At 43.2% G+C, this 19,831-nt stretch overlaps 1 protein-coding gene across 2 annotated transcripts in view; it reads right to left on the minus strand.

The window, feature by feature from the left end:
• The window catches only part of LOC144830993 (solute carrier family 26 member 10-like), a 482,105-nt gene that overhangs the window by 15,719 nt on the left and 446,555 nt on the right, over positions 1-19,831 (minus strand). Inside the window, exon 17 of one of the 2 annotated variants that reach the window (XM_078688958.1) lies at positions 18,999-19,105. The exons of the other annotated variant lie outside the window; for it this stretch is intronic. Coding sequence (XP_078545084.1) covers positions 18,999-19,105 — 107 coding nt within the window. The remainder of the gene's footprint in view (positions 1-18,998; positions 19,106-19,831) is intronic. 2 annotated transcript variants of the gene reach the window in all.

Raw genomic sequence — 19,831 nt, forward strand, 5'->3', positions numbered from 1 at the left:
AGTTCTGTAAGGATTAAATGAAGGGATATTAAATTCATCTCCTGGAACCTGAATGGCCTGAGATGTCCAAGGAGGCAAAGAATAATATTTAAATATTTAGAGCTGTCTCCTGCACACGTGTGTTTGTTGCAAGAAACCCATTTGAATAGGACAGTCTGAATCTGTTTTTTCAAAAATTCCTTGGCTTCAATGTTTTTGCTACTCCCAGCAAGTATTGAATATCGTTGGAGTTACTATTTTGGTGAAAAAAGGGAATCACCTGCACAATAAGATCGGTTCAGACAGATCAAACAGGCAGATGGATTATAGTACTGTTAGACTTTGAAGGTTTGAAGTTGATCTGTTCTTCCTTCTATGGCCCCAATACGGATGACTCATCCTTTCTAGTCAAATTATGGTAAATCACCCAATTATTATAGGTGGGGATTTTAATGTTCGGCTTGACCCAGTGAAGGATAGATCCAATGTAAGTCGTGTTCAAGGGACCCCGAGATCTCGCAGGGTTATGAAAAACTTACTTTCTAACATCAACTTAGTGTATTTATGGCGAGCAAAGACAGGGGATGCGGATGGATTTCGATTTTATTGTAAAAAGAACCATCACTCTTCCAGAATCGATTATGTTCTGGTAAATAGAGAGAATATAGAAAATGTCTTCAGAATATCTGTATCCCCAGGCCATCTATCTGACCATGCACCCCTAGTTTTTTTATATTCTACAAAGATCATGCCTCAACAAGCTAGATGGACCTTAAATAGGACAATGTTAGTGGATCCTGGAATTATCCAGACAATTAAAAAGTCCTCTTTGGAGTTTTTCTTTTTTAATCTTGGTTCCACTTCAGAAGAGGTTTCAGGGGGTGCCTATGTAGTTTAATAAGTTCAAGGAATAAGAATAATGCTTTAGAACTGCAGACTCTGGAGGGAAGAATCGCTTCTTATGAAGAAGAAAGAAGTCATATTGCCCAGGACAGTTCTAGAGAATCGGTACAGATAGAGGAAAAACTGGAGGAGGCAAGATGAGATCTACATTCCTATCTGGATCAGAAATATAAGGCTCAGTAGAAGGTTCGCAATATGGAAACCTTTCAGTATGGGGAGAGAGCAGGTGCTTTATTGGCATGGAAGGCAAGGATAGATAGGGCAAAAAATACTGTCATTCAACTTATAATCGATAACGCGGGAACTAAATCTAGTGAGCCCGCAGTTATGCAGAACTGCCTTCTGTCCCGTTTTGAGAATCTTTATAAGGAGGATATTTACTCCCACAGAAGACAAAAAATTTGTAACACATTTTTAAAATTAACATAAACATATACAAATTGTTTCATTTAACACTTTAATAAACAAAATGTAAAAAAGAAAAAGAAACACAGACACATGCACATACACTCACACACACACACACACACATATATGAAAATATCAGCATATTGCCAATTACAAAAATCCCCCAAAATATTAACAACAGAAACAAAAACAATTATAAAAACATATATAACAAAATAACATAATTAATTAAACTGATATCATAAAAATAGAAAAATTATGTTTTTAAAAACATTTAAATAATATAAACACCAACAAATTAAAATAATATAAAAACTTAACCAAACAATTTTAAACAACACTAAAATAAATACTATTAATGCAGATTAATAAATAATACCTAAAAGTATTTACCTTACATAGTAATATTTTACTATTCCCACTACACCCTGTAAAACAGTACAGTACGAGTTGGATTTTGGAGGGGTTATATGTCCTATTCCCACACCATTTTAAACAACAGTAGGGAAAGTTATGGACTTTGGGGGGTTAGATTTAGTATTCACACTCCAATCCAAGCAACAGTAGTGAAAGTGATGGACTACAGAGTGGTTTGTTGTACTGTTCTCACTCCAGTCTACTCAACAGTAGGGGAAGTGTTGGTTTCCAGAGGTATTAGGATTTACTATTCCCTCTCCAATCTACTCAACAATAGGGGAAGTGTTGGACACCAGATGAGTTAGATTTACCAGTCCCACTTCAATCTACACAACAGTAGGGAAAGATGAATAAGGCAAGCCAACGCAAGCCATTGAATAAGAAGCAAGCAAGTGAAACTGACTGTATAACCACAATAGGCTAGAGGGTTTTAATCTGCTACAGACCTCGGAGGTCATAATCCTTCTGCGGGCATCTTGGTCTGGGTCCCCTAGGGACCCCTGCCCAGCTGCGGTGCTTAAAAAATGTTCCTGAGGTTGTTGCAATCACCCTTACACCCTTGTTTAATACCATAATAGACTTAGGCGAATATCTCAGATCGTGGAAATCCGCTTCGATACTCCCCTATTAAAAAAACAAATCTGGATAAAAACGATCCCAACAGTTACAGACCCATATCTCGACTCCCGTTGCCGGCTAAGATGTTAGAGAAGGCCATCAATAGGCAACTCAGCTCTTTCTTTCTGAGGACCAATACACTCGACCTCACGCAGTTTGGTTTTAGTGCAGGACACAGCACGGAATTGGCCCTTATCAAGGCCACGGAGGAGGTTAGAGCAGCGGTTGATCAGGGAGGGGTGGCAGTCCTGATTTTACTGGATCTGTCGGCGGCCTTCTACATGGTCCATCACGATGTGTTGATGGACCGATTGTCGAAGGCAGGGGTGGTAGCTAGGGCCTGGAGCCTTCTGAAATCTTTCCTGGCTGACAGAATCCAAACAGTAGATGTGTGGCAGGATAAATCTGAGCCTTTTGCCCTCCCATGCGGGGTGCCGCAGGGTCATCCCTCAGTCCTACGCTTTTTAACATTTATATCAGCCTGTTGGCGGCATGATAGTTTCTTTCAGACTGCAACTAACATCTAATGCAGATGACACACAAATTGTGTTGTCCATACAACGAGGGACTGAGGAAGCAATGGCCTCCAGACGTCATGACTGCCTGAAAGAGATCTCTGGCTGGATGGCCTCCAACTACCTGAAATTGAACGCAGGCAAGACCGAGGGCATTATATTCGAGAACAATCCCAATGTGGCCTGAAGTGATGGGAAAGTTACCAGCTCCCGCAGGTAAAGCCAAGAATTTGGGTGTGATCATAGATCACAAACTTGATTTTGGTGACCAGGCCAGCGGAGTTGTATCTACTTGCTTCTACCTCCTCAGAATATTTGGGAAAATAACATTTTTCCTTCCAGCAGATGGTTTTAGGATAGCAGTCTCAGCCCTCATTTTGTCTCTGCTGAATTACTGTAATAGTCTGTACCTGAACTTGAAAAAAAAATCTGTACAGACTACAGCTAGTACAAAATGAAGCGGCTAGACTGCTAACAGGCATACCAAGGTTTGCCTCTGTTCGAGATGGACTCCGGCAATTGCATTGGCTGCCAGGGACAAAACGAGCACAATTCAAAGCTCTGTGCACGGTTTTTAAGTCACTGAGGGGCATTGGCCCGGAATTCCTGAGCAGATGCTTTGAATGGTACGTTGCGGGGAGAGCGTTGCGATCCTACGAAAGTTAACTACTGGCTGTTCCCAGTATAAAAAAGCTAGTTGGGGAGGCAACAGCTTTTCCCATTGTGCGGCGAAAGCCTGGAACAGTCTGCCGTGGCAACTCAGGAATGACTCGGAGCGCCTTTCTTTTAGAAATGGGTTGAAGACATGGTTATTCAGTTTAAGGCACCCCTTTCTTGATTTCCGGTGAGTCAGAGTGTAGTGCCAGGACACCGTTAGGTATAAGTGTACTTTATAGGTTTCTATAACATAACAAAGCAATAGGTTCTTTGCAGCCGCGGCCAATAGTGGGAGTACCGGCCGGGCGGTGGCGTGGGGAGGGGGAGGGGCAGGGTGGGGGTTAGTAATGTATGGAATCCGGACCTTAACAGTTAAGTAAACATAAAAATAAATAAAACGAATTTCGTTGCGCGCACTGCATCACCAAATGCGATGCAAAGCGCGCAACGAAATTTGTTTTATTTATTTTTATGTTTACTTACCTGTTAAGGTCCGGATTCCATACATTACTAGCCCCCACCCTGCCCCTCCCCACGTCACCGCCCGGCCGGTACTCCCACTACCGGCCGCGGCTGGTTCTTTGCAAGCTCAGATTAGGTCTTTTGAAAACAGACAGCATGTGCTGTCTGTTGGTCAAGGTATAAAATCATATGCTTGCGCCTGATATTATCTATCTGATTAATGACTCAAGGAAAAAGTTGACTAGTTTCAGCGTCTCATTTGCACATCATACTGAGTGCTTTCATCAGGACTAAAAAGAATGGGGAACATTATCTAAATAGTGATACTCTGCCAATTTGGAATCCTACTGTTTTAAAAACAGATTTGTGTTCTCCCCACACTGAGGCAATACAATACTTATTTAACCCGTTTGCTGCTGCTGTCAGCCAACGGCTGTCGCAAGCACTATCTCGGCAGAGCTGCGCTCGTCCGTTGGCCGACGCGGCCCCGCCCGCTTAATAGAATGTTACGCACTGGTGCGGAACGTTCGAAGCAGCAAACGGGTTAAATATGGAGTTGACAAAGTCGTCAACACAGGTTACTCCTGTTATTCAGAGTTTAAGGCAACAGCAGAACAATACAGAGCTGCCATTTTGTTTTCGGGACCAGCATATTGTAATGACTGTGTGTAAAGTTGCAACTGATTCCTTAAATATGACTTTCCATTTATTTTTAGGCTAAAAAAAGATTAAAAGCTCCAATAACATGAGCCGGGAAGTGAAAGACTTGCATAGATTGCATTGTCTTTATATTTTGAATTAAATATTTTAAACTTGAGAAGCATTTTGAAACTGATGGATGCCCAGTTTTATTTCTTTCGAAGTCCTTACCCCCTACTCCTTGTGCCTAGACTAATCTAAAAAGGCAATTTTCTGCTCTCTTTTCTGTTTTGCTCTCTCAATTAAAACAACATAAATCAGAATGACTCCTCTTGGGCCATAACCCAATAATTCACTTCCACTTTTGTTGAAGAAGTCATTTATGCCCACATTTTAGGAATCAGAGAATTTATACTTCCAAAAAGTGGAATGATTTTAAGCATGCAGTCTATGACCTGCTGTGCAAAAAAAAATATGCTTGGTTAATATCTTCTGGCGTGCAAAGTGCCTTCTGTAATCCCTTCACCCTCGACGTCATTCAATAATTTAACTGTAGGAAAGATAACCCCTTTTGCCTGAAGGAAAGGTAATTACTCTTTTAAGGATAAGACACACAAACTTCTTAAAGATCTATTAAATCAAGTCTAGATTAAACAAACAGACACAGCTTTTGTATGACCAGTGACCTCGGACCAACCTGGAACCCAAGTAGCAAATTAGCAGAGCAATGTCACAGTTCACAATCCTATCACTGCACATTCTGAGGGAAACACTTCTTCAATAAGACCTTCCTAAGTCTGGTCTACTTCTTGTGAACTTGTTTGTATGCTCTTGACTGTTTCCTTTTCTTTGCCACCCGTCAAATATTTTTTACTACCAGCCATCTCACCAGCTAATGTTGTACTTCCAACACCATGCTCTCTCATCACTGTGTCAGTATACAATTAAGCTAAACGAGTTGATGAGTCTGTCAAGCTCATTAATTTGGTTGTCATTTTACTAGACATTAAGGGGCCTATTCACAAGCTAAACCTGCATGTGTGGATTTATTGCAAATGAATGTACTCTTACATGGTTGAGTATCTTTAGTACTTTTGGCTACTCACCAATCTATGAGTGTAAAATGACTCAAAAGTGTACACTTACATGCTCCCATTCCCTGAAACATGGGGTGGAGTAAGTAAAAATACCAAAAATAACCATAAAGTTATTTTTAGTACTGATTTTACAACCATATTTGATGTTCTGCACACTTGGCGGAGACCTTCTCAACCGGGATGGACATCTCCGTATAGTACATTACTGGGAAAACTTTAAAAGTTTATGAAACTTTTTCAAACATTAGAAAAACAGTTTTAGATTAAATAGAAATGTTAATTAATTGTATATAATTATATGCTATATATACTATGAGAACAAGTTACATACCTTTGGTAAAGCCTTATCTAGTTGAGACAATATCTAACCACAGATTCTTTACCTTTGAATTCTCGAGGTATCAGACTGGATCAGGAAGATTTTTCGTGAGCAGTACCCCTGCGTGATGGTAGGTGGCATTGGTTAGCTTTACGTGACCTTGTCGGTGTCGTCTGCGAGGAAAGCGACACCCACAACACCTTTATAGGCGCCAGCTTGGTACACTGACGTCAGTTACTTTTCACGACTTTCCATGCCAGAAGAGCGGAGCCATGAAGTGCACTGACTCTGGTGTGTCCAATATAGTGACCTATAAGGGATTAGCCATGACCCTAGAAATCTGTCCGCAGAGTGGGGAGGATGGGTGGGTTGAGAAGGAACCTGTGACTAGATAATGTCCTTACCAGATAAAATGTTACCGAAGGTAAGTAACTTGTTCATCTGATAGAGACATCTAGCTGCAGATTACTTACCTTTGAATAGATACCCAAGGAATACTATCCCGGAGGTGGGTCTGCAAACAAATTTAAACTAAGAAGTCCTGCAGAACCGAACAGGTGAAGTGCCCATCCCTTTGGACCTGACTGTCCAGGCAGTAATGCTTGGTAAACAAGTGGGAGATTTCCAGGACGGGAACTCCAAGGACTAACGCAGTGGTCAGAGCCTTATCTCTGGTGGAATGAGCTCTTAAGCCTCCAGGAGGCTGATTCTTCACCAGAGCATATCAGATCTTGATGCAGAGATCGACCAATCGAAGTGATGGTCCCTTTCTGCACCGCTCGGCCTTTCTTCACACCAGCATACCCCATGAAGAGTTGGTCATTCACCCTAAAACCTCATGTGCGGTTAAGGTAGAACAACAATGCTCTTTTTGAGACCATATAGTGGAGTCACTCCTCCTTTTTAGAGGAATGTGAGGGAGCATAGTAAGTGGGCAAGGTGATAGATTGGCCAACATGAAATGTTGTTACCACTTTTGGCGGGAAAGAGGCCCTAGAGCAAAGCACCAGTTTGTTAGGAAAAACTTATAGTAAGGGGGGCTTGGATAATAAAGCCTGCAGCTCAATAACCTCCTGGCCAATGCAATTCCCACCGGAAAGGCTATTTTGATGGTGAGCAGCCTGAGGGGACAGCTGTGTAAAGGCTCGAAGGGAGCACACATCAGGTTGGTCAGGCAGGTGCAAGAAGGCAGACACGGCAGAAAGATACCCTTTTTGAGTGTCCAGAGCAGAGCCCTGCTGAGCAAGGGTCAAAATATAAAGTAGAATACCAGAAAGGGAGGCAGAAAAAGGGTCAATAGAGTTTTCAGTACAATTGGATACAAACTTTTTCCATCAGCAGGCGTATACTGTCTTGGTGGAGGGACGCTTGGCTGGCAGAATAACATTACAGACTTCGGAAGGAAGGTCAAAAGCTATCAACTAACGCTACTCAATCACCATGCAAGAAGACAAAGAGTTGACAGGCTCAAGTGGATGACTCTCCGCTTCGACAGGAGCTCCTCCCGAAGGGGCAGCCTGATTGGAGGATCGATGCTCATGTTCAGAATCTCGGGATACCAGACTCTCCATGCTCAGTCTGGAGCCACAAGGATGACTTGGGCCCTGTCATTCTTGATCTTCTTGAGAACTCCTGGCAGGAGTGGTATTGGCAGAAAGGCTTACAGGAGGCTGAGCTCCATATTATGTTATGTTATGTTAAATTGTTTTTGTAAGGCGCACATCTACCCAAAAAGGGTTTCCCAGCGCCAGCCTGAAGGATGGAAATAAAAGTATGGTATTATTGGTTAAACAGCCATGTCTTTAGACCTTTGCAAAAGTTTGCGAAGTTGTTTCATGCCGAAGAGATACAGGCAGAGTGTTCCACAGAATGGGGCCGAGAAAGGTAAAGGAGCGACCTCGCATCCGTGAGAGTCTAACCCTGGGTACCACAAATATTTCCTGGGTAGCTGAGGTTGATAAGGTTGGGCTAGGGCTTGCAAGTATTGGGGAGCAGTGCCGGACTTGATCTTAAGTAGAAAGCTCAAGGCTTTGAACTTAACACAGCTTTCCACTTTCAATCAATGGAGATCGCATAGATAGCTAGAGATGGAAGTGGCTTTGGGAATTCAGCATAGTAGTCTAGCTGCAGCATTCTGCACTACCTGTAGCTTCTGTAGTATATCTTTGTTGGCCCCTAGATAGAGAAAGTTACCATAATCTATTCTCGAGGTCACAAGTGCTTGGCTCACCGTTCTATGGGTGGAGCAAAGGAGCATTCAGACAACTTTTTTTAGCCATTTTAATAAAGTGAAGCAGGTAGCTGTCACCTTTACTTCTTGCTGTCTCATGGACAGCGGGTATTCAATAATGAAGCCCAAGTTACGGACCTGTTGAGTTGGCTGGGGTGGAATTCCCAATTCGGTAGGCCAGTGCTGGGGGCCCCATAGTTTACTTTTGTTCCCCAGAATGAGAACCTTGGTCTTGTCGCCATTAACCACATCGCTGCTTGGTGCTTTCACCTCCTGTGCTGGACAGCAACGAAAGCGGGTGTGGTCATGACGAGCTGAGCTCGTCATGAGCACCTGAGAGGTATATGCCATGACGAGCTGAGCTCGTCATGAGCATGGAAGGGGTTAAGTCTCAGCATGTTCGTTTGCCTTTATGCTGCAACTTTCCTTAGGCCGTTTTGAAGAGCTGATGGACCAAACACCTTCTCAGTGGAAAGTGAGAAGATGATCCAGGGTGTCATTCGTGTATGAAAAAAGGGACAGCCCGGCCTCCTCTGCAATGATCGCCAATGGTTTGACATAACTGTTGAAAAGCAATAGACTAAGAATAGAGCCCTGGAGGACTCCACAATCGGAGAAGTGAAGTTTGGAGGTGGCAGCAAAGGAACAAATTTGAAATGTGCGGTTGGTAGGAAAAGATGTCAACCAGTTCAGAGCTGAGCCAGAGATGCAGAGGGATTGAAGGGATTTTATTAACACGGTGTGAGACACCGTGTCAAAAGCTGCACTCAAATCGAGTAGTATGAGGGCTGCTGTATCCCCCTTATCCAGGTGGTGTCTCAGCATCTCTGAACGCCCAGAAGAGTTGTCTATCTTGAGAAACCATCTCTAAAACCGGACTGGGAGTCATGTAAGAATTTAGAAGATTCAACAAACTGTGTGAGCTGGAAATTTATATGTTTTTCCAAAATTCTAGAGTATATCGGAAGTAGGGAAATGGGCCTAAAGTTGGAAAGTTGGGCGGGATCTGCGTTGGCCTTCTTCAGGAGCAGAAGAATCATAGTATGTTACCATTCAGGTGGAACAATTGCTTCCTGTATGGAGGCATTAAGAAGATACAAAATTAATTCGAGGGAGGGTGTGTCAAGTTGTTGCAGCACCATAGAGGGTAAAAGGTCCCAAGGTGAACCTGACTTGATGCCACCCCAGATTTTTTTGAATGAGTTTATGTCTAGTGGTGACCAGGATTGCAGTTTGTTGGTGGATTCTGCCCTGTCAGTGGATTCAAGACTAATGTTTTGCTGCATGGTCATGGCTGTCAGAGAGCTACTAAGTGTGGAATGGATATGCTTAACTTTGTTCACAAAGAAATTGGTGAGGTCATCGCACTGTGAACCATCTAAGGCGGGGGCGTAGGTTGAGTATCTGAGCCTGATAGTTTTGTAACCATTGAAAACAATGTTGGCGAACAGTTCTGTGCATTGGAAATGGTGAATGCAACATAACTTGCGCGAGCGTCTTTGCAAAGGGCTTGATATTTTTCTAGGGCATTTTTATATTTTACTTTGGAGTCTGTAGTGTAGTTTCTTCTCCAATGTCTTTCTAAGGATTTGCATTTGCTTTTTTCTATTTTTAGTTGCTCCGTGAACCATGGGGCAGGGGAACGATGGTTATATGTCATTTTAGTAGACACTGGAAGGCAGTTGTCAATTGCTTTAAGAATCCAACTATGGATTATGCTTGAGGAAGAAATTGAGACATAAGGAATAGAGGGGGAATTATCAGAGAGGAGCTTATTGAAAGCGTTCATATCCAGTTTGCTCCAATTCCTAGATTTCTGCTGTGTGCCAGAGGTAACTGTGGGCAGATAGATTGGGACGGGGCAGTAAAATGTAATTGCGTAGTGATTAACCCTGGGCGTAGTGGGCATAGTGGGGCTACGCCAAGCATCACGAAGTGGGGGAGAGCTACGCACACCCACACACTCCGCGTAGCCCCACTACGCGCCGCCCGCCTCCCTCCCGCCCTCTTCTAAATGCCCTTAAAATCATTTAAAACATTCTAAAACTAATGAAAACGACTTACCTGAGATGCGGCGTCCCGGGGCTCCCTCTTCCTGGTTTCTCGCCGACTTCTTCCTCACAAATGCGCATGCGCGGGTCCCAATGGCAGTGCTGGTGTTAAGGCTGGGTTAAAGTATATAGGGGTGTAGGGTGGGGGGAATATTGCCCACCCAGCAGACCAGTTTACTTCTTCCCAGACTTTAAGGGTGGTCTTGGTAAGGGTACTGAGATAAGCATTAAGTGGCGTGTCCGATTTTGGTTTCCACAGAACATCCCATATGTCTATCAACCAGGCTCTGTCCATGTGGAGCCAGTGTTTGTAAGATTATACTACATACCATTCAGATATTACCCTCAGTTTGCCACTTTATAGTATAGTGTAAAGTCGGATAAGGCCAGACTACAATCCTCTCCAGGTAGTGTCAATCCTTTATAGGGAAGTCAAGCTCTATGGTCTTACCAAAAAATGCAAGTGATCAAGGATCGAAGGGTAAGGAAGAAATCCCGTTTTATCTCAGTGGGAAGTCCTTGAAAAAGTTATTAAAGCCTCAGCTGTGCGTCCAAGCCATGATTGATGTAGAGGGGCCCAGCGTTTGAGGTCGGCCATAAGCTGTTTTAAGAGAGGGTGATAGTTTGCTCTACAGAGGTTGGCCACTCTTGGAGTGATCTTGCTTCCCACATGAAGTAGCTCTTTCTTAGCCCAATTAAAGGGGGTAGATCCCACTATTGCTTCCATCTCACTAGTGGATAAGGTCAGGTTGACAAGGAAGGGCTTGTGTAGAGTGATACGAAAACCAGCCACCATCTCATAAGCTTTAAGCTCAGTTTGCAGGGCAGTCAGAGTAGTTTGCGGGGGAATGAGGGACAGTAGAACATTGTCTTTGAGCATGAAGAATTTGTGGTCTACCGAGCCACATAAAATAACTAACCATGGGCAAAGCACTACGCTACACTCGCGTAGTTTGCGAAGTTTGCGCTACTTTGCACTACGCGAACTGCACGTAGCACAGTGCAAACATGCGTAGCGTAGTACAGCGGTCATTTTTTGCTTGCTCGAGGTCCTCAATATCAAGTTGGCGATCATGAGCATGGAAAATAAACCGGGGAGGTCAGGTTTCTCATTGCGCGTGATCGCGACCGCTCGCGATGAGAAACTACCAGTCCGCGTTGAGAAAGCTGCCGCTCGAGTAAAAATCTACTCTAGCGGCAGAAAACTACAGCTCGCACTGTGCAAGATGCCGTTTTCAATGATTGCACAGTACCGGATGCTTGTCCGCACTGTGCAATCATTGAAAATGGCATCTTGCACAGTGCGAACAGGGTACTACGCAGTTCGCGTAGTGCTATGCGTAGCTACACGTAGCGCTACTTTGCGAACTACGCCCAGCCCTAATAAATAACATAAATGGATTGCTCAAATCTAACTCTAGCTGCATGGGGCTCAAAAATAAGAGCAAAAAAAAGCGGGGACACTGGACACCTCTGTCTCGTGCCACGTTCGCGGTTGAAAAATTCAGAACCAGTCCCATTTACTAGTACACGTGACCGTAGGTGAGCATAGTTGGGCTGAACCATGGCTATAAATCGTTCCCCAAAGCCGAGTTCATGTAGCGTACAGAAGAGAGGGTTGACCCAGTCGAAAGCTTTTAGGCATCTAGTGTCAACAGCAGAGCAGAAATACGCTTTTTTGTAACTTTTTCGACCAGGTGGACCACCCTCCGCAGGTTGTCATGTGTCTGGTGCCCGTTAATAAAACTGAATTGCTCCTGGTAGATCTCTTCTCGCCTGATGTCCTCCAACCTTGTAGCCAATATGTTTGTATATAGTTTAGGATCTAGATTCAACAATGCAATAGGTCGATAGGATGCATAAAAATGAGGGTCCTTCTTAGGTTTCGGTATAACGGAGACTAAGGCCTCACCCACTGTGTGTGTGTCACACTATGGGAGTAAGAAATGCAACTAAATAAAGAAGTCAAGTGAGGTACCAGATCTGAACTTTAAGTTTTATAAAATGGTGCTGTAAACCCTTCGGGCCCAGGTGATTTATGGAGTTTAAGGGCATTAGTGGCTGCCTGTACTTCTTCCTACCTTAATGGACTCTCCAAGAGCTCGTTTTAGTCGGCTGTCACCCGGGAAAGCTCCACCCAGTTAGATAAACCAACTTCTCCTTTTCGTCTGTGGGTTCAGAGGTGTATAATTGTTTATAAAAGTCTTGAAAAGCCAAGGCCTTGTCCTCCTCTGTAGTAATGACCTCCCAGGAGTCTAGATGCAGTTAACTAGCGTATTCTTTTTCATGTTTGCTCAAAGCTAGTATGCCTGGTGTGACCCAACCTTATTCCCCTGTTCATACGTAGTTTTTTTAAGACTCAGTAAGGTCAGCTTGTCTCTATTCGTGCATATGGCAGAAAGCCTGTCTCGTATGCACAATATTTATTTGCAAGGCTAGAGTGGGGGAGGCCTTATGGCTTGCTCAGTTAGCTGGAGTTCGGCCTTGAGTGTCAACCTATCTCGAGCCACCTGCTGTGACAGGGTAAACATTAATGAGATACATTTTCATCTTCTAACCACTTTAAAAGCATCCCAAGCAGTGGAGCGGTCCGTGTTTTGAGGATTATTCAGTTAAAATATTCCCTGATGACCTTACAAAGCTCACCTCGGAAGAGACAGTACCTTGTGAGAGGTATAGGAAAGAACCATCTGGACTTCGGGGTGTAACACTCAATTACGATCTCCACTGGAACGTGGTTCGAAAGTGTAATAAGGTGAAATCTGGCCTCTGCAATTGTATGTTTTAAGGACTGATTTATGAAAATGTAATCAAGCCAAGAGTATGTGCGGTGGGAGTCAGAGAAAAAAGTATAATCTCGGGCTGTAGGGTGAGTGGTTCTCCATGCATCTATCAAGCCTATGTGTGGGAGTGCTTGCTTCAGGGCCTTAAAAAAATTCCCAGTTTGAGTTCTATGTGAGTGGGTGCTATTTAAGGAGGGATCCCAGAAAAGGCTGAAATCACCCATCGAGATAATCTCTCTCTCCGCAAATCCACCCACTGTAGATAGTAAAGAGTGAGTAAAATCAGCTTCCCCATATTGGGCATGTAGATCGAGGCCACCGTACATTTCCATCCATTAATGCTGCCCTTGACCATCACTAGCCTCCCCTCTTTGTCTGACTTCCTGCCTGTCAATTGGAACTTTAGAGAAGAGTACAAAAGGAGGGACACTTCATTATGTTTAATGGTGGCCGAAGATTTGTATATCGGGGATATGCCTTGTGTTGTAGCCTGTGTTCTTCACTACGCTTGAGGTGTGTTTCTTTTAATGCCACTATATCGAGACTCCGGTCAAGTATTTATTTCCAGATTTTGTGTCGCTTACCCGGAGAGTTAAAACTTTTGACATTCCATGACAATGTAATTAACACCATGAAGTAGGTACATTAACGCTGGACTCTATAGCATAAATCTAACGTTAAGTGGCAGTACAATCACAGCCCCATTCCGACTGGTAATAACTGTTGTAGACTCCCATCCCTGTCCCCACCTGCAGCCTCCCCCACTTTGTACTGCATTGTATCCACTCACGCAACATAAACCAAAACAGCAAAACAATAAGACCTGGAAACCTAGGGGCATATTATCAAGGGGCTTTATCTCCGCTTTTTTGGCTTTAAAAGCCAAAAAAGCGGAGATAAAGCCCCTTGATAATATGCCCCTAGGGGGCATATTATCAAGGGGCTTTATCTCCGCTTTTTTGGCTTTAAAAGCCAAGAAAGCGGAGATAAAATTATCTCCCTATTACCAAGCTGTCGCTAACACCAGTTAGCGACAGCTAATAGGAGATAGTGACCATCTTGGGCCCCGCTTTGCATGTCAGTGATATTTATCACTAATGACATGCAAAGTGGGCGTGCCAAGATGTTAGCGACTGAAAACAGTCGCTAACATCGCTATCTCCTATTACCAACTTTTGGAGATATTCGCGCTAAGCGCGAATATCTCCAAAAGCTAACACTTGCCCAGGAGCAGTTCTTAGCCATGTTATCCAATGGGAGGTGGATAACATGGCTAAGAGCATTTGCTCGATAATGCATGAATATCGCTGACTTTTCAGTGATATTCATGCATTGCGGCCGTTTTTTATCGCATTTGCGATAAACCTTGCTAATAGCAAGGTTTATCTGCGATAAAAATCGCCGATTTGCGGCGATAATTTTTGTCTCTAAATAAGTTAGAGACAAAAATTATCTCTATTGGTTGGTAATATGCCCCCCAGTTCCCCCAACAAAGATTTAGACTTACTTCTGACAAATTAGATTTAGGCCTGATTACGAGTTTGACGGATGAGATACTCCATCACAAATGTGACAGATATCCCGTCTGCTGTATTACAATACCATTATATCCTATGGAACTTGTAATACGGCAGATGGGATATCTGTCACATTTGTGACGGAATATCCTATCTGCCAAACTCGTAATGAGGCCCTTAGGCATTTCAGTCAAATACCACTATAATATTCTGTAAGATGCAAATGTTTTTTCAAGGTAGCCTGGCAACCTGATAGCACTTTGGGTATGCAAAGGAGTGCCTGGGAGGTCAGATTGCAAAGCTTTGCTCCAAGAATCCAAAATCCCATTAGCCCGCTGTAGCAACTGTTTCTCACAGTAATGTTTCTTACATGCCGGGCAAGAATTCATAAACAAGAGTGGTCTTTACAAAGGTCTCTGTTTAGGGACTGCATTCCTGTCGGGTGCTACTCAGCTCGAGGTCCATTATGCCCTTTGCAAGTCATGCACCACTGTGATTGCCATTGTCCTTTGGCAGAGCAGCTCGCAGGTTCGGTGAACGTTTACCCCATTTCCCCGTCAGATCCTTGGAGCTCAGAAAGTGGTAACCTCAAAAAGGCTGCAGCATCACCCAGCTCTACAAAGTGGTGAGACTTATTTTGGTAGTCAAAAGAGAGGCCAAAGGGGTAGGTCCATCTATATATAATGTGGTCTCTGCGGATTCTGTCTGCAACTGGTTTAAATTGTAGGCAGTGGGTCAGTGTGGAAGGAGCAATGTCCTGGAAGAGAGAACGTGTTGCTCCTTGGAACGAGATTGCCATCAGTTTTAAGGCGGCCTATAGGATTGATTATTTAACTTTGAAGCAATGCAATTTTGCTAATACATCACAGGCCTTCATCCCCCTCCAACAGCTACTGGACCAACTCTGTGCACCGGACCTAGTCGCGTCCCAGCACAGCTCTCCCCCAGGAGCTTGGATAACATGTCCACTACAAAACCTTCCAGGTCTGGACCTTCAACCCCTTCTTCCAAATTACGAATCCGAACATTGTCTCAAACCTCAAAAGGGTGGAGTGGCGTTGGGTCCGCAATTGATCCGTAGCGCCCTCCATCCATCCAACTTTCTGTTTCTGTCTCTGGTATTGAGAATTAAGATCCAGGGTTTAGGTGCCTACCGAGTCCACATCTTGTTGTAAAGAAGTGGGCCTGGAGTTAATGTCAGTTTTGTAGTTTTAAAAGGAGGCAAGATCTGCTTTCAGTTTCTCTATAAGCTCGCTCTTAAATTCCTGAAGGGAGGAAAGGAGTTTTTCCTTAAGTAAGGCCATTGTATCACCGCACATGGTGGTGCTGCGAGAGACCCTTGCTTCAGCTGGACTGAAATAACTTGACACCCTGTTAGATTGCCCTTTTTTTCAAAGGCATAGAGACTGTAGTGAAGCGCGGAGTAAGGAGCATCAGGGGCCAATCACCGAGGACTACCTTTCTAGGAGCTGTGTAAAATAGTCTAGATCAACCCTCCTCCCTGTAAGTCAAGGATGTAGAAGCTGTGCTGGAGTTGCAAAGAGACCAAGCCTCTGTGTCAGGAGCCACCTGTATCGGGCCAGAGTAACTAAACTGGGGTAACGTGTCCCCCGCCAGTAATGGTTGCCAAGCGGTCTTTTATCCTGCCCCCAATGAGCACTATGGAGTCCGCCAGACAACAAAATGTTGAGGTCACATCTCTTTCCTGCCGTCCACTGCACTAGTTTATCACAAGCCACAGGCTTCCGACATTTCAAGAGTCTTTCATTAGCCATCCTGCGTAATACGGAGGCTCTTAGAGCAGGAAACGACTATCATGATAGATGAAGCTGCTCTCTGTAAATGAATGATGTGCAGGAGCTCATTTAGCTCAACCACCACTCCTCAGCAAGTGCTGTGTCCCCAAAGTATCTAGGAACGGCCGCCACGTTGAAGTTAGGCAATTGCAAAAAGGACAATTGATGGACAGAATGCAGAACAATGTCATACATTCACCCCAGTACAGAGTTCTGGGCCTAAATCCATCGTTTTTTTGCTCCCCATGCCATTACAGTTTGAATTCAGCCACTTGCAAATCAGTCTTGACTTTGCACCCAATGGGAGCGGTCCAGCCCGAACTGCCAGGCCAGGTCTTCCCCGGACTGGAAACAAGCACCCTAGGATCGGTTGCAGGGTTTCACCCCTCATCAGTCAGGATAGCTTGACTCCAGTGGCATGGTGAGCACGGGACCCACGTCTGGGCATAGTTAGGCAAATGTTTAAATGGTTAGCCACTGGACGCCACCCCTACCCAAATGCTTCTCACCATCTTCCTCCGGTGCCACAGTTGCGGGCACTCGCATCAAGCCTGACAGCCTCCAACATTCACGTGGAATTTAAGCAAGGCTGCGATTCGGTGCCACTACTCACAAACTCATTCCACAGCCCCCGCTGCACCCCCGGTGTCCTCACCGCCCCCACATCCCTGGAAACGGTAGGCCGAGGCCATTGGCTTCAGGCGTCCCAGATCTAGTAAAAAAACTGCGGAGTCTCGGTGGATCACGTCTACAGGGCCATGATCGTTGGCCACACCATTCCTATATTTTTTTGATTATTTATTTAAAAGTATTAAATGTGATGTACATGGGTAGTTAAACATAATAACAATATTACCTTCGTTTTTAAATGTAAAATAAGTCAATAAATATTTTAAAATAAAATAATGATGAGGTTTTATTTATGGACTATTGTTTTAACATTAAATAAAATGTATCTATAATTTTAAATAGATTAAATAATATAATGTATTTTAACATTATTTCCCATATGTTTTTTTTTAATCCCTACCTTCATTATTTTCTATGCAAGGGTGTTTCAGTACCAGTAGTTAGCTATGTATGATGCTGTAATTACTCCAGCTCAGAGCTCGATAACATTTACTACAGGTTTGGATTCGATTTGGCTGTAGTAACTACAGAAAGGTGGTTTGTGAATAAAATTGGGCTTACTCTTTCGGTTGGGTGCATGTCCCTCCTTGAACCTCTCTCTCATCAACCCCTCGTTAATCCTCCCTTAACCACTGCCATTTAGCATTATGTATTGTGCATTTTCCAACTAATCCACTGTCCCTACCACATTTACTCCTAAAACGTAAGCGTACATGTGCAGAGATCTCTGCAGCCGATGCAAAGATCTCCGCAAATAGGTTTGTGAATAGCATTTTGTAGTATGTTAGTAGTACTATTGGTGTATTACTAATGTACTATAATATGCAGTTTGTGAATAGGTCACAAAACATAGAGCGGAAATCTCATCCATCTATTCATGCCTGTCACCAAATAGATAAGAAGGTATTTGGCCTTGGGAGAGACATGTTTTTGGTTATCTGCTCTACAGTGAGTTTCTGTATTACAACCTATACTACAATCTTTTCACAATTCCAGGCCAGTCTCGGCATCAACACTTTTGATATCAAGTTCACCCAAAGTCTGCTTGCCCAGGAGCCCCATCATTCTTACCAGCAAACTCGAGAGCATAGGCATCATTGATGCTCCCAATGACTAGTCACATTACATCAGCACCGACACTCCATACACTTTAGAATTTCTGGTTTCGCTCATTTTGAAAGTTTTCAACCCTATCTTCTCTCCAACATCCTTACCAGAAACTGCTTCTTCCTGCATGGGCTGCAGCAGTCACCCCAATAAATTCAGCCAGGGACATGTCTTGTAGACTGGCACTCAGAAACAAAATTTGTAAATGGATGCGACACGGCTTTTAAGTTGTGTGAAAGGTCTGAATTTACCAAGGCATACTAATCGTACTATTCTGACTGATTTATTTTGTTATTCTGCAGTTGTTTATTTTGGTATAAGGAGCCCTTGTTTATTTTGATTTATACTTTTGTATGGTCTTGTGCGATCTAATTTCTGCTGAATTTATATTGAGATACTGTAGCTATAAAAATACAATATGAATAAAATGATGGAATTGACGCATATTAAAAAGTAATGTTCTTTTACAAGCGACTATTTTTAACATTTTCTTTTACAAATTTCAGTCAAAAAATAAATTGCTTTTTTCACGAATTTTAAACGGACTTTAATCTATTTTGATGTCTCTGGTTGACTGACATGGGTGTGACAAAGGAGTCTGCAGGTAAATTAAGTATTTTTACGGAACAAATTACCTATTTATGATAGATTTGTCGCAGATCAAGTTGTGTTGCGAAATTAATGGTAGAAAAGGCCTTACCGAAATGTATCCAGAAACTAAAAGTATGTTTATTAGATAATTTGAAAAAAAGCAATGTCATATTTTGCATAACCATCCTAAAAGGCGCATGTTTTGTGGTTGAGCATTTTCTCTATTTGTCTGGGGGGCTTCCAGAACTGATCTATAGGGGTCTTAGTATTCCCACTTACAGTGGTGTGCTCCACATACACGACAGCATCATGAACCGTCACAAAGACATGTTGGGCGCTAAGGTGCTCCATGAGCCCGCTGCACTTCAGGGTTTTCAGGACACTGTCTGTAGGAGCAGAGAATGGTAGGCATGTTAAGCAAAGAGGTTACATATGATCAGCAAAAGGTTTGTTGCACCATTTATACATCTCAAGCTGCATCAACAGCTGTAACATGCCTTCAGTTCTCTTGGTTGTCTTCGTGATAGAATAATGTTTAGCTGTAAGGTAAATCACCTTTTTTGACAAAATGTCTCAAGTATGGCATGTGCGATAGTATGGAAGTATTAAAAGAGCTTCACATAGAGTTGAAAGGTGAAAGGCCATCGATGCGCTGCAACGAACTAAAAACAACACAAAAGGCCTGCATGACGTACAGTTCAAGTTTACAAGAAATTCAAAACCCTAGGGGAGAAACCTTAAGTTGCAGGTGCTAAAAATCCCTAACAGCTGCCCAGGTCAGGAAATGTAAAAGTCTGAAAAGGCTAGATCTGGGAGAGTAAGTCAAAAGCCCATGAATAGTCGTGTCTAGAGTTAAAAATTAAAAGTTCGAGAACAAGCAGATCTTACATTCAGTGGTTAAAAGACATCAAAGTATCCCCACTAAAATCGAGAAATCAAAGGCCACGAAGATTGTCAACTAGTTTCAAATGGTTCACAGTCTCAATAGTCTAAATTGCAGTTAAGACTTCAAAGCGACCTAATTGAAAAATAACAGAAATCTTGTAGGGTTCGAAATTAATTTTGGTTATTCAATTGGTTTTGATCTCTTGGCTCTTGTTCGGATTCCAGTA

This window comes from Lissotriton helveticus, chromosome 1_1 (assembly GCF_964261635.1).
Source record: "Lissotriton helveticus chromosome 1_1, aLisHel1.1, whole genome shotgun sequence".
Classification (NCBI taxonomy): Eukaryota; Metazoa; Chordata; class Amphibia; order Caudata; family Salamandridae; genus Lissotriton; species Lissotriton helveticus.